Genomic DNA, 11,723 nt, shown 5'->3' with positions numbered 1-11,723 from the left:
CGTGAGGATGAGCATGATACCTTATGGTTCGAGGATCGCGTATATGTGCCAAATGATCAGGAGATCAGGAAGCTGATTTTGCAGGAGGCCCATGATTCGCCATATTCGATTCACCCAGGAAATACTAAGATGTACCTAGATTTGAAGGATAGTTTGGACCAGAATGAATAAGGATATTGCGGAGTATGTAGCAGTTTGTGATGTATGTCAGAGAGTGAAGGTAGAGCATCAGAAGCTAGTAGGATTGCTACAACCATTGCTGATACCCGAATGGAAGTGGGAAAGGCTAGGTATGGATTTTATCACGGGATTGCCCAGGAATCGTTCAGGCTATGACTCGATATGGGTTATAGTCGATCGTTTGACAAAACTAGCTCATTTCATCCTAGTGAAGACCACTTACACCAGTGCTAAGTTGGCAAAGATATATGACCAGGATCGTATGTTTGCATGGAGTTCCGAGGACCATTGTATCAGATAGAGGAACCTAGTTTACCTCAAAGTTTTGGAATCAGTTGCATGAAACTTTGGGAACCAGGATAGAGTTCAGTACAGCTTTTCACCCGCAGACAGATGGACAGACTGAGAGAGTCAATCAGATTTGGGAGGACATGTTGAGAGCTTGTGCACTAGAATATGGATCTAGTTGGGACGACAATTTGCCTTACGCAGAGTTCTCTTACAACAACAGCTATCAAGCCATTTTGAAGATGGCCCCTTTCGAAGCATTGTACGAAAGGAGGTGCAGGACACCGTTGTTGTGGGATGAAGTTGGAGACCGACAGTTGTTTGGACCAGATTTGATTAAAGAGTCTGAAGAGAAGATTAAGCTGATTTGCGATAGACTCAAAGTAGCCCAGTCCAGGCAGAAGAGCTATGCGAATTCTAAATGCAAGGAGATAGTTTACGAAGTTGGAGACAGAGTGTATCTTTGTGTATCACCACTTCGAGGAGTGAAGCGCTTTGGAGTTAAGGGAAAATTATCACCATGTTTTGTGGGACCATAAAAAGTTTTGGAACGTATGGGAGAAGTTTCTTACAAGTTGGAATTTCCCGAAGGATTGTCAGGAGTTCACGATGTGTTCCACGTTTCTCAGTTGAAGAAGTGCCACACAGAGATGGCTGATATTCCTCTGAGAGATATAGTGCCACTGGAAGCAATTCAGTTGGATAGCGATTTGACCTACGAGAAGAAACCAGTCAAGATTCTTGATTTTGCCAGCCGAGTCACACATAGCAAGGTTATCAAGTTTTGTAAGGTTCAGTGGAGCCACCATACTGAGGATGAAGCCACCTGGGAACAAGAGGAAGACCTACGGAAGGATCACCCTCACCTATTTTCTAGCCAACCCGAATCCCGAGGGCGAGATTCATCTTAATGGGGTAGATTTGTAACATCCCAAATTTTCAATTTGGAATGTTATACATTAGATCATCATTGCATATCATATTTTATCGCATTTTGGTTTGATCCTAGAAATTCTACGCAACTCAAGGACCTACGGAGAGAGTTGGGAGTTTCGTTATTTTCATATTTGAGTTTTCTCAAATTTTGAAAACAGGATCGTTTGATTTTAATTATTTTCTCTTCGAATATTTCTTTTATAAAAATAAAAGAGAGGGATAAAATGACTTCCCCAAAATAAAGAAATATTGGAGATTTAATATTAAAATCAAATAAGATTTTTACTCGGAGTTTTATTGCTATTTTATTTGAATTAGGAAAAATATGCGTTTTTCAAAATAGCATTAGAGTCCCAAATAAATGTTCACCTTGTCCGATAGATTTTTAGAGGACGGGGAAAATTTATTTCAGGATTTTTGGAGTCTGTTTAGTATTACTTTTATTCGTTTTTCTGCGTGGATTGTTTTTTTTAAGTTACCGACCTAACAGGGCTGTGCCTGCCTGGGACACTGTACCCGGCCGGCCCTTTAAAGGCCGAAGGCCCGAGCCGGAAGCCCCCGCACCCGAAACCCTAGCCCAACCTCGAAACGTGCGCCGCCGCCACCGTCGTGCGCCACCGCCGCCGGAACCCGACGATGCCGCCGCCCCTCGCAGCCACGTCGCCGCCGTACGACGACCCCGCCGTCGCCCCGCTGCCCATCACCGCCGACCACCACCGCCGGACCCGCCGCCGCCCTCGCCGGGTTCGTCGAGGTAGCGGCCACCGCCGCCGTGGTTTTCGTTAGAAAACCATCGGTTTTTTAATACAAACTGAGGTTGTTTTTTATTTAGATCGGTTTTTGGGTTTAGTTATTTAGCGAACGTCCATTCATTCGTTTTCTCAGATTTTTTTCGCGATTATTTTCGATCGCGATTTCTGATCCGATTTTTGTTTTAGTTTAACTTTTCCCTCGTTTATCGGAATCAGGCGATTCAAGCGCCTAGAGTTTCATCTCGAAGCCCTCTTTCTGTTTAATCAACTTAAACAAGTTTTTGCTATTTTAAATTTGACTTTAGTCTAGATTAGTAATAGAAGCTTGTTTCTTTCGCAGTTTGAGTTTTGTTACTTCGTTTGATTTGATTCTTTTTGCAAACCAGAGTTCTTAAGTTGAACTTTCTGGAGATCTTCTTATTTGAGTTTTACCCGTGCATCTTTGCTTGATTGCTTATTGTATGCTTGTCTGATTGCGATAGAGTACCCGTAGTGCGAAGCGTGTTACTACGAGTCTCTAGGTTTCACGGATCATCAGCAAGGCAAGTAACACTTTGATCATACCACTTTACTACCCAGTTTTATTGCATTAGATCAATCCTCAAACAATTGCATGATTAGGATCTGATTAATATGTGGGTTATGGGAAGTAGATGAGGTAGTACCTACTGTCATGTTATTACCAAACCTTTGGGAGTTACTTCTACGTTGCTTATATTGCTATGATATGCTCGTAGACGTGGTTTGTGTTTGAGTGTATTCATGGCAGATGTGAGTATTGTTAGTTAATGGTTAACTTAAGGTGGCAACTTTAATACACATCTGGGTGGATTGAGGCACCTAGGGAACCCGGTGTTGCCTGTATTTTTGGAAATCACGGGGTACCGTGTGATTCTCCTATGGACTTCCACTCAGGCTCAAAGGGATCATAAGACTATTCATGCTAGAGTCTTCCATGTGCAGCCACATGCCATTATGGGCTCTGGCATAGTTGAGTAAGTTGTGGGAAACCTTTCCATGATGGGCTAGCAGATGTAGGGGATTGTAGGTGTATAGGCCTATCTATCGGTTAAGGGGACCTCTTCGGAAAGACTGTGTCTCGGTCATCCGTTTCTCAAACATCATGTAGTGCGAGAAATCCAACGGGGGAGATCGAGTCTTCTGGGAAAAGTGCACAAACCTTTGCAGAGTGTACAAACTAATCATGGTTAGCCGTGTCCCCGGTTATGTACATCTTGAGTATCTAGTTCTTCGATTATCATGTGGATCTCATCACTCTTAATATAATTCGATTGGGTTTAATGATGATGCTTAATTGGGATTGAGTTGGGTGAACCTTCTCAATGTTTAACAACCACCATGATACATAAATAAAATTTATTCCTTTGTTGTAGGGAAAAATTAGCTTTCCGCAAAACATATTAACCATACAGCCTCCACCAGCCAAATATGCATGTAGTGATAGCCTTATTCTGTTCATTACTCTCTTGTGTTACATTGCCAACATATTCCATGTGCTGACCCATTTTCGGGCTGCAACGTATCATGCCGCAGACTTTTCAGACGACGAGTAAGGAGCCATAGGTTGTGGTCTTTCACTCAGTGATGCCGTTGGAGTTGATGGACTCACTTTATCTTCCAAGCCTTCTGTTGTTATCGTATTAGATGGCCTTAAGCCATATTTATTGTAATAAGTTCTCTTCTGAGACATCCGATGTAATAAGTGTGTGATTGCTACTCTGTTATAAATCCTCAAGTACTATGCGTGTCAACATTACCGATCCAGGGATGACACTGATGCACAGAGATCAGACTGTTTGAGGTCTGGTTGCTACAAGATGGTATCAGAGCACACGCTGACTGTAGGACACAACATGATGAGATTCACATGATAATCCAAGTACTAGGTACTCAAAACGTCCATCACCCGGGACACGTCTAATCATGATTAGTGTATACACTCTGCAGAGGTTTGCACACTTTTCCCCACAAGACTCGATCTCCTTCGTTGGGATTCTCGCACTACATGGTGTTTGAGAAACGGATGACCGAGACATAGTCTTTCAGAAGTGCTAGCACCTTACGATCGGGTAGACCGTTACACCTACTTTCCCTTACATCTGCTAGTCTACCACTGTAAGAGTTCGCACGACTAAATCAACTATGCTAGAGACCATAGTAGCTTGTGGCTGCACACGGAAGTTTCTAGTATGAAAAATCTCATGATCCCTTTGAGCCTGGGTGGCGGTCCATAAAGAAAAAGAGGCAATCGTTGGAATACCCAGGTGCCTCAATCCACCCAGATGTGTATTAAAGTTGCCACCTTAAATAAATCATTAATTAACAATCTCACATCTGTCATGGATACACTCACCCAATCCACGTCTACTAGCATAGCATGGCATAATAAGCAAATGTAGAATAACTCCCAAGGGTTTGATAATAAAACAGGTAATATGTACTACCTCATCTACTTCCCAAAACCCACATTTTAATTAGATCCTAATCATGCAATTGTTTGAGGATTGATCTAATGCAATAAAAACTAGGTAGTAAAGAGGTATGATCAAAGTGTTACTTGCCTTGCTGATAATCCGCGAAACCTAGAGATAAGTAGCAAGCGGCGCACTCCGGGTACTCTATCGCAAACAAACAAGCACACAATAAGTACTCATCTAATGCACGGGTAAAACTCAAATAAGAAATCTAACCAGAAAGTTCAACTTAAGAACTCCGCTTTGCAAAAAGAATCAAATCAAACGAAGCAATGAAAGTCAAACGGCGAAAGAAACAAGCTTCGTTTACTAATCTGGATCTAGGTCAAATTTTACAGATGCAAAAACTTGTTTTAGTTGGTTAAACGGAAAGAGGGTTTCGAGACGAAACTCCAGGCGCTTGAATCGCCTGATTCCGATAAATGAGCGAAAAGATAAACTAAAACAAAAATCAGATCAGAAATCGCGATCAGAAATAATCGCGGAAAAATTCGAGAAAAAGAAAAACTGACGAACAGATTAACGAAAAAGATAAACTAAACGGTGAACGCGTTCGTTAAAACGAACGACCGAGCGAACACTCGCTAAATAAAAGAACTGATAAAACCGATTTATAAAAAAATGAAACTAGGGTTTCTAAAAAAACTGGATCGTTTTGTTTTAAAAACCGGACCACGGCGGCGGCGGCGGCTATACATCCGGTTCGGCTCCGGCGGGGCGACGGGACGGTGCGGGGTGGCGAGGCTGCGGCAGCGAGAGGCGGCGGTGGCTGCTCCTGGCGCTGGCGCTAGGCGGCGGCGGCTCAGCGGGGCTGGGACGGGGTGAGGCGAGGCGGGGTGGCGGCGGCTATAAAAGGAGGGGGCGTCCTGGCTTGGGGGAGGGGGCGCCTCGGGAGGCGTACTCCTCCCCGACTCGGGCGGCGGCAGCGATCGGGACTCCGATCCCGATCCGGTGCGGGAGACGGCGGCGGCTGGGCCGGCTTGGCTTGGCTGGGCTTCGGCCCAGTCGGGCACGCGGGAGCTTCTTTTTTAAATAATCCTGCCGAACTAAGAAAATCTTAGAAAAATAAATAAAAATCTAAAAATGCCAAAACAAATTTTCACCATCTAAATAAAATACTTCCTCCATTCACTTTTGTAAGGCGCGGAACGAAATCATGTGCACAGTCGCTCGGTCGCGCACGAAAATGGTGTTTTCCATTTTTACCCCCGTGTCGGCCGAGGACGCGGTAGCGAAACATTCGCATCCCCTTCCTCACACGCTCTCCCACATCCCTCCCTCTCTGACGCACGCTCGCCCGCATCGCCGGCGCCGCCTCTCCCCAAGCTTCTCCCTCGCCCTCTCTCGCCCGCGCCGCCCCTCCCCGAGCTTCTCCCTCGTCCGCGTCGTCAGCACTCTCTCCCTCGCGCACATCGCCGGCGCTCTACAGCACCAACTCCATCGTCAAAAATGTGATTTTTCCTCCTACGGCTCTCCGATCTGCAATGGCGGTGCTCGATCTGCGGCGTGGGCTATCAAGACGGTGTGACGGAGCTGCTGCTGCCGGTTGCCTGCCCGGAGCTGCTGCCGGTTGCCTGCCCGAAGCTGTTGCCGCTGGTCGTCCTCCCGGATCTGCTGCTTCAGGCGATGCTCACATCACCGTCACCCTCCCGCTCCTCTTCCTCCTCCTCGTTAGTTACTTCACCACCTCAGCATCAACGATGGGGGTGCTGGGAGGGGAGGGGCGGATGGACCCTTCTTCGAGCCATACAACCATCGCAGAGCAGAGCAGGAAGCTCGTCTCCGAGGTGAGGATTTACTGCAGCGGCTTTAGTTAAATGCATCTGGTTCATCCTCTGTAGTCTGTATTCTGCTCCTCACCTCACCTTCAGTTAAATGCATCTGGTCATGGATATGAATCAGAGCACCAGATTCACAAGCATGATGGATGGAGGGATCTCTCAAATGGTGCGGCTCCTTGTACTACAACGACAGTGACATGCCAGCCTCCCACACACGCATAGCATGCACTGATTGACACCTCAGTAATCAAATGCAGGGGAGTAGCTAGCTTTGCTTGTATGTGTGTGTACTAAGATGAGGCAGTTATCAAATTAAGTGTCTTCTGAAAGCAACAAATATGATGATGATACAGTACAAACTTGTAAGTCGCATCAAACTCTGCTTCTGCAAAAAAAACAACTCTGCGTCTGTTTTGGAGAAGAAAAAGTGAAGGAGAAAGATTGTGTGTGTGTGTGGATGAAAATCAAGCAAAGAAAAATGATGTCCAGGCCACTTTAGTGTTCACCACTTGATCCTCTCCACCTAATTTGCCTTGCAGATTAATAGATGTGGTGCAGATGTGGTGGAGTATATCTTCTGGAATGGGTATGAACCGGCCAAAGTTCAGGTAATGTACTTACTGTAGATGGAGTAGTTGCCCTTCTATTTACTCAACTGAATGAAATACTCCATAATTTAAATATTTTGTGCCAAATATGCGATCTCGTTAGAAATTCACCATAATTTAACCCAACCAAAAGAGTTGATCGACATGAATTTTTCTGAAGTAGTTCGACAATGGTGCATTGAATCTTAAAAGTTCAGTTAAGCAAGCATGATACTCCTATTTTTGGAGTAAAAATTTAGTTAAATATTCAGTAAAGAGCTTGGCATCTCTCTTTGCATCTCAGTTTGCATCTAGGAGTACATCTGGAACTTCCTATGAGTGTATATTCTTTGCTGCAGAGAATATATACTCCTATCAAACAAGTAAAGAATATACTCCTAGTTGGAGTGTTTTGCAACTTTCTAGGAGTACTGGAGTATCAATCTATCTATAGAGAGTGATTCAGTTCTCTTCTTTTCCAACCATAAATACTGGAGTATATATTCCAATATATAGCAAGTACTCCAAGTATAAGCTGGAGTATATAGCAATATATAGCACAATATAGTCTGGAAACAATAATTATAGACCCCAAGTCCACACATAAACACATACTCCTTTGCTTGTAAGCACGGAATACACAAGTACTCCAACAAACTGGAGTAGAATACACAACAAGTACACACAGATTAGACAACAAACTGGAGTAGGATCAGCGTCCAAGCATCTCTAGTGTCATTGCATACACTTCAGGAGGAACTGAGATCCTGGGCGGTAGTAGTTGTAGCCTTTCTAGCCTATCCTTGTTCATGTGCGGGATTTTGTATTTATTGGCTCCACCATTCTTCATTACTTCGACCATGCAAGCCTGCAGAGTTATGAATACTTTGTTAAGTTTTGAAACTTCATATCCATTGAACTCCTCTTGAACACCTTTAATCAGCTTTGGAATAGTTTTCGGACTTTTGCAGTCTGTTAGTGACTGAATGGAGCTGAAGAACCCAAGGTCCGGGGTGTTCATGTCCGGAGAATTTGGAGGCTGATACATTATTCTGATGTCCAGGCCACTTTCGTCCACAGCTTCCGCGAATGCTTGATCATTAGGTAGGATATGTGTTCTCGCGTTATCTTGCTGGATAAAAAAGGGTTGTCCATCATCATCTGCAGGCCACAATGCTTGAATCGCTGGCACAACCTTCTGTATAATGTACTCTCTCATCACATCCCTCGTCACTATGACAGGCTTTGTTTCCAATGTCCCTTTTTCCCTGTTCTTGCTTCTTTTTGCTGTTGCAGTCACTCTCATGAATGGCCATACCCCAATTTTTCCGGAGAATGTCATGTTCCCATCTTCATCAAACCGTGGTCTTGCTACCGCTGTGAGAAACATCACTTTTCCAATAGAGTTTTTGACAGGTCTTTCCGGGTCCTCTTCGTCAGGCAGCAGATAGTAGTTCCTCTTTCTCTTGGTCATGGAGAACCATTTCTCGTCGATGTGAACAATATTATGCATACTCCTGAAACTTGGGTTTACATCTTCTAATGTTGCCTCATCTAGCATAGAGAGGCAAAAATCCACCCTATCTCTCTTATTTTTGTCTGTCAGTACCGGCTTTACCCTGTTGGAGTGTCTCCTTATCTTATTCAACTTGAACTTCTTGTATAGTGTAGTAGGGCTTACACCCAGTGCCTTGGCTAGAGATCGAATAGTTGACCTCTTGTTTAAGGGAATTGTCAGAATGAGAGACAGGATATCATCATACGATTTTCTTCCACAATTTTCCTTTCTTTTGTTTCAAACATCCACCTCCTGACCAAGGCCTTTCTGTTTCATTGCTGTCTCCCATATTCTTTGAATAACTCGAACATGTGCTCCAAATATTGCAGCCACGTCCTTCTTATCAGTTCTCTTGAACTTGCCTCCTCTACTCTTATGGAGGGTTTCCAAGGACATGTAAGCGGCATATCTCTGCGCATCAGTGAGCCAATTCCTTTGCCTTTGCACTCCTACAATAGCAATAGAATAATTAAATTAATTATTGTAAGAATATTACAAATTGGTTGCTGGAAATGTAAACAAGAGGTCAACAATAGCAACAGCAATTCCATACGATAGGAGTATTGCTTGCTTTACTTGCTGTAAATATAAACATAAATGCTGCTTGCTGAAAATATAAATGTAAACTAAATTTGTAAATATAAACTAAACTTTATACTCCATGATTGACCTCTGTTGCAAGCAAGCAAGCAAATTATACTCCATGATTTGTTTTTGCATTGCTTTTTCTTTTTAATTTGGAGTAGTATGAAAATATTTTGAGGTACACCGTTGTTCTTGCAACAATTCTTTTCCATTCGTAGCTGTCAGGGTATATCCTTATTTACACACACATACATGCTGTCAGGGTATATGCTGTCAGAGTATATGTTTATTTACACACACATACATGGAGTTTGTTCATTTTGCCTATAAGCAAATGAGACAAAAACTGAAATACCCTTACAATGTCCAGGAGACCTCTATTGCTTGTTGAAAATGTAAATGTTGCTTGTTGAATAACCTGTGAACAAAATGAAGCTTCCTCATATGCACTATTCAATCTTAGCAATCCCTTCTCTGTTACTTCCGAGGCATAATTTGATGCAAGATTAGAAGAAATTATACCTGGATTTTGACCAGCATTGTTGCTTTCTTCTTCAGGTTCTTCGTTTCCTTCTTCAGGTGGAGTGAAATTGAGATCTGGGACTACCATGCTTGAAATTGGGCCAACGATTTGCTGCTGTTGATGTTGAGGATCTGCTTCTTCCTTGCTGTTGAAGATCTGCTGATGTTGCTAGTGAGGAGCTGGACCATCAAGGTGCTGGACGAGAAGCTGGGCCGGCTTTCGGCGATAAGCCAACAAGTATCACCGAGCCTGGAGGTTGTGGAGTACGCAGATCCTGGGCAAGGAGCAGCGAGGTGCTGGGCGAGGAGTTAGGCCAGCTTCCGAGCTAAACTTCTCATGGCCTTCTCCCCTGGCTCAGGCTAGCTGCACCTTGCCGACGACACGGGGATGAAGGGAGGCAGTGCCGGCGAGGTGCGCAGGGGCTGGTGGCCGGCGGCCGGCGAGGTGTGCTCCTGGGTCGGCGGCGACCAGGAATCTGGGCGGCGATGAGGAGGAGATCCTGGGCAACGATGAGCGGGAGATCCTGGGCAGAGAAGTTGGGCGCCAGGTGAGCAGCGAGGAGATCTTGGGCACGAGGTGGGCAGCGACGCGCTGGGCGAGGATAAGCCGGGCGCGAGGTGGTCGACGACGCGCGAGGCGAGGAGAAGCAGGGCGCGAGGTGGGCGACGATGCGCTGGGCGAGGCGATTCCGATATTTTTTGAATTTCAAATTGATCGATTGAAAGGGGAATAGTTGTCCATTACCGATTTTTTGGGGCTGTCAGAAATTTTCTTCCGCGCCTTACAAAAGTAAAGGGAGGGAGTATTTAGAACAGGATGAACATTTTCTTGGCCCTAAAATACAGTTTTGAAATCGTGCAATTTTTTCCTAAATTCAAATAAAATAGCGAGAAGATCCGAAATAAACTCTTACTTGATTTTTTTATTAAACCTTCAATATTTCTTTATTTTGGGAAAGTCATTTTATTCCCTCTCTCATATTTTTATTATAGAAATAATTGAAGATAAAATAAATAAAATCAAAGATCCTATTTTCAAAATTTGAGAGAACCTAAATATGAAAATAACGAAATCCCCAACTCTTTCCGTGGGTCCTTGAGTTGCATAGAATTTCTGGATCAGGCCAAAAGCAAATAAAATATGATATGCATTAATGGTCTAGTGTATAACATTCTAAATTGAAAATTTGGGATGTTACAAACCTACCCCCCCTTAAGATGAATCTCGCCCTCAAGATTCGGGTTGGCTAGAAAATAGGTGAGGGTGGTTCTTCAGCAGTTCTTCCTCTCGCTCCCAGGTGGCTTCATCCTCGGTGTGGTGGCTCCACTGAACTTTGCAAAACTTGATAACCTTGCTGCGGGTGACTCGGCTGGCATACTCGAGAATCTTGACTGGTTTCTCCTCATAGGTCAAATCACTATCCAACTGAATGGCTTCTAGCGGCACTGTATCTCTCAGCGGTATGTCAGCCATCTCTGCGTGGCACTTCTTCAACTGGGAAACGTGGAACACATCGTGAACCCCTGACAATCCTTTGGGCAACTCAAACTTGTAGGCAGCTTCTCCCATATGTTCCAAAACTTTGTATGGTCCCACAAAACGTGGCGCTACCATTTCCTTAACTCCAAAGCGCTTAACTCCCCGAAGTGGAGATACTCGAAGATACACTCCGTCTCTGACTTCGTAAACTGTCTCCTTACATTTAGAATCTACGTAACTCTTCTGCCTGGACTAGGCTACCTTGAGCCTATCGCGAATCAATTTCACTTTTTGTTCAGACTCCTTAATCAAATCCGGTCCAAACAACTGGCGGTCTCCAACTTCATGCCACAACAATGGGGTCCTGCACCTCCTTCCGTACAAGGCTTCGAAAGGGGCCATCTTCAAACTGGATTGATAACTGTTGTTGTAAGAGAACTCTGCATATGGCAAATTGTCGTCCCAACTAAATCCATAATCTAGCACACAAGCTCTCAGCATATCCTCCAAAATCTGATTGACTCTCTCGGTCTGTCCATCTGTCTGCGGGTGCAAAGTT

The 11,723-nt window shown here is 44.2% G+C and overlaps 1 protein-coding gene and 1 pseudogene across 1 annotated transcript; one reads left to right on the top strand and one right to left on the bottom strand.

The window, feature by feature from the left end:
- Positions 1–5,696: 5,696 nt before the first annotated feature.
- On the top strand, positions 5,697–10,595 carry LOC125510885 (uncharacterized). Its single transcript, XM_087521514.1, has 4 exons — positions 5,697–6,438; positions 6,523–6,598; positions 6,972–7,040; positions 9,721–10,595. The coding sequence occupies exons 1-3, from the start codon at positions 6,136–6,138 to the stop codon at positions 6,974–6,976; spliced, it is 384 nt and encodes a 127-aa protein (XP_087377640.1). The 5' UTR covers positions 5,697–6,135; the 3' UTR covers positions 6,977–7,040; positions 9,721–10,595.
- Positions 7,058–9,772, bottom strand: LOC147991256 (uncharacterized; annotated as a pseudogene).
- Positions 10,596–11,723: the final 1,128 nt, after the last annotated feature.

Source organism: Triticum urartu, chromosome 1A (genome assembly GCF_056163025.1).
Source record: "Triticum urartu cultivar PI428250 chromosome 1A, HENAU_Tu73, whole genome shotgun sequence".
NCBI lineage: Eukaryota > Viridiplantae > Streptophyta > Magnoliopsida > Poales > Poaceae > Triticum > Triticum urartu.
The sequence above is the reverse complement of the archived record's forward strand: the minus strand, read 5'-3'. Positions and strand labels throughout refer to the sequence as shown.

Excerpts from the sequence above, each read along its gene's own strand:
- LOC125510885 (XM_087521514.1), top strand. The coding sequence starts at position 6,136 with ATGGCGGTGCTCGATCTGCGGCGTGGGCTATCAAGACGGTGTGACGGA. Across the intron at positions 6,439-6,522 it reads GCAGGAAGCTCGTCTCCGAG|TTAAATGCATCTGGTCATGG; the intron begins GTGAGGATTTAC and ends CCTCACCTTCAG.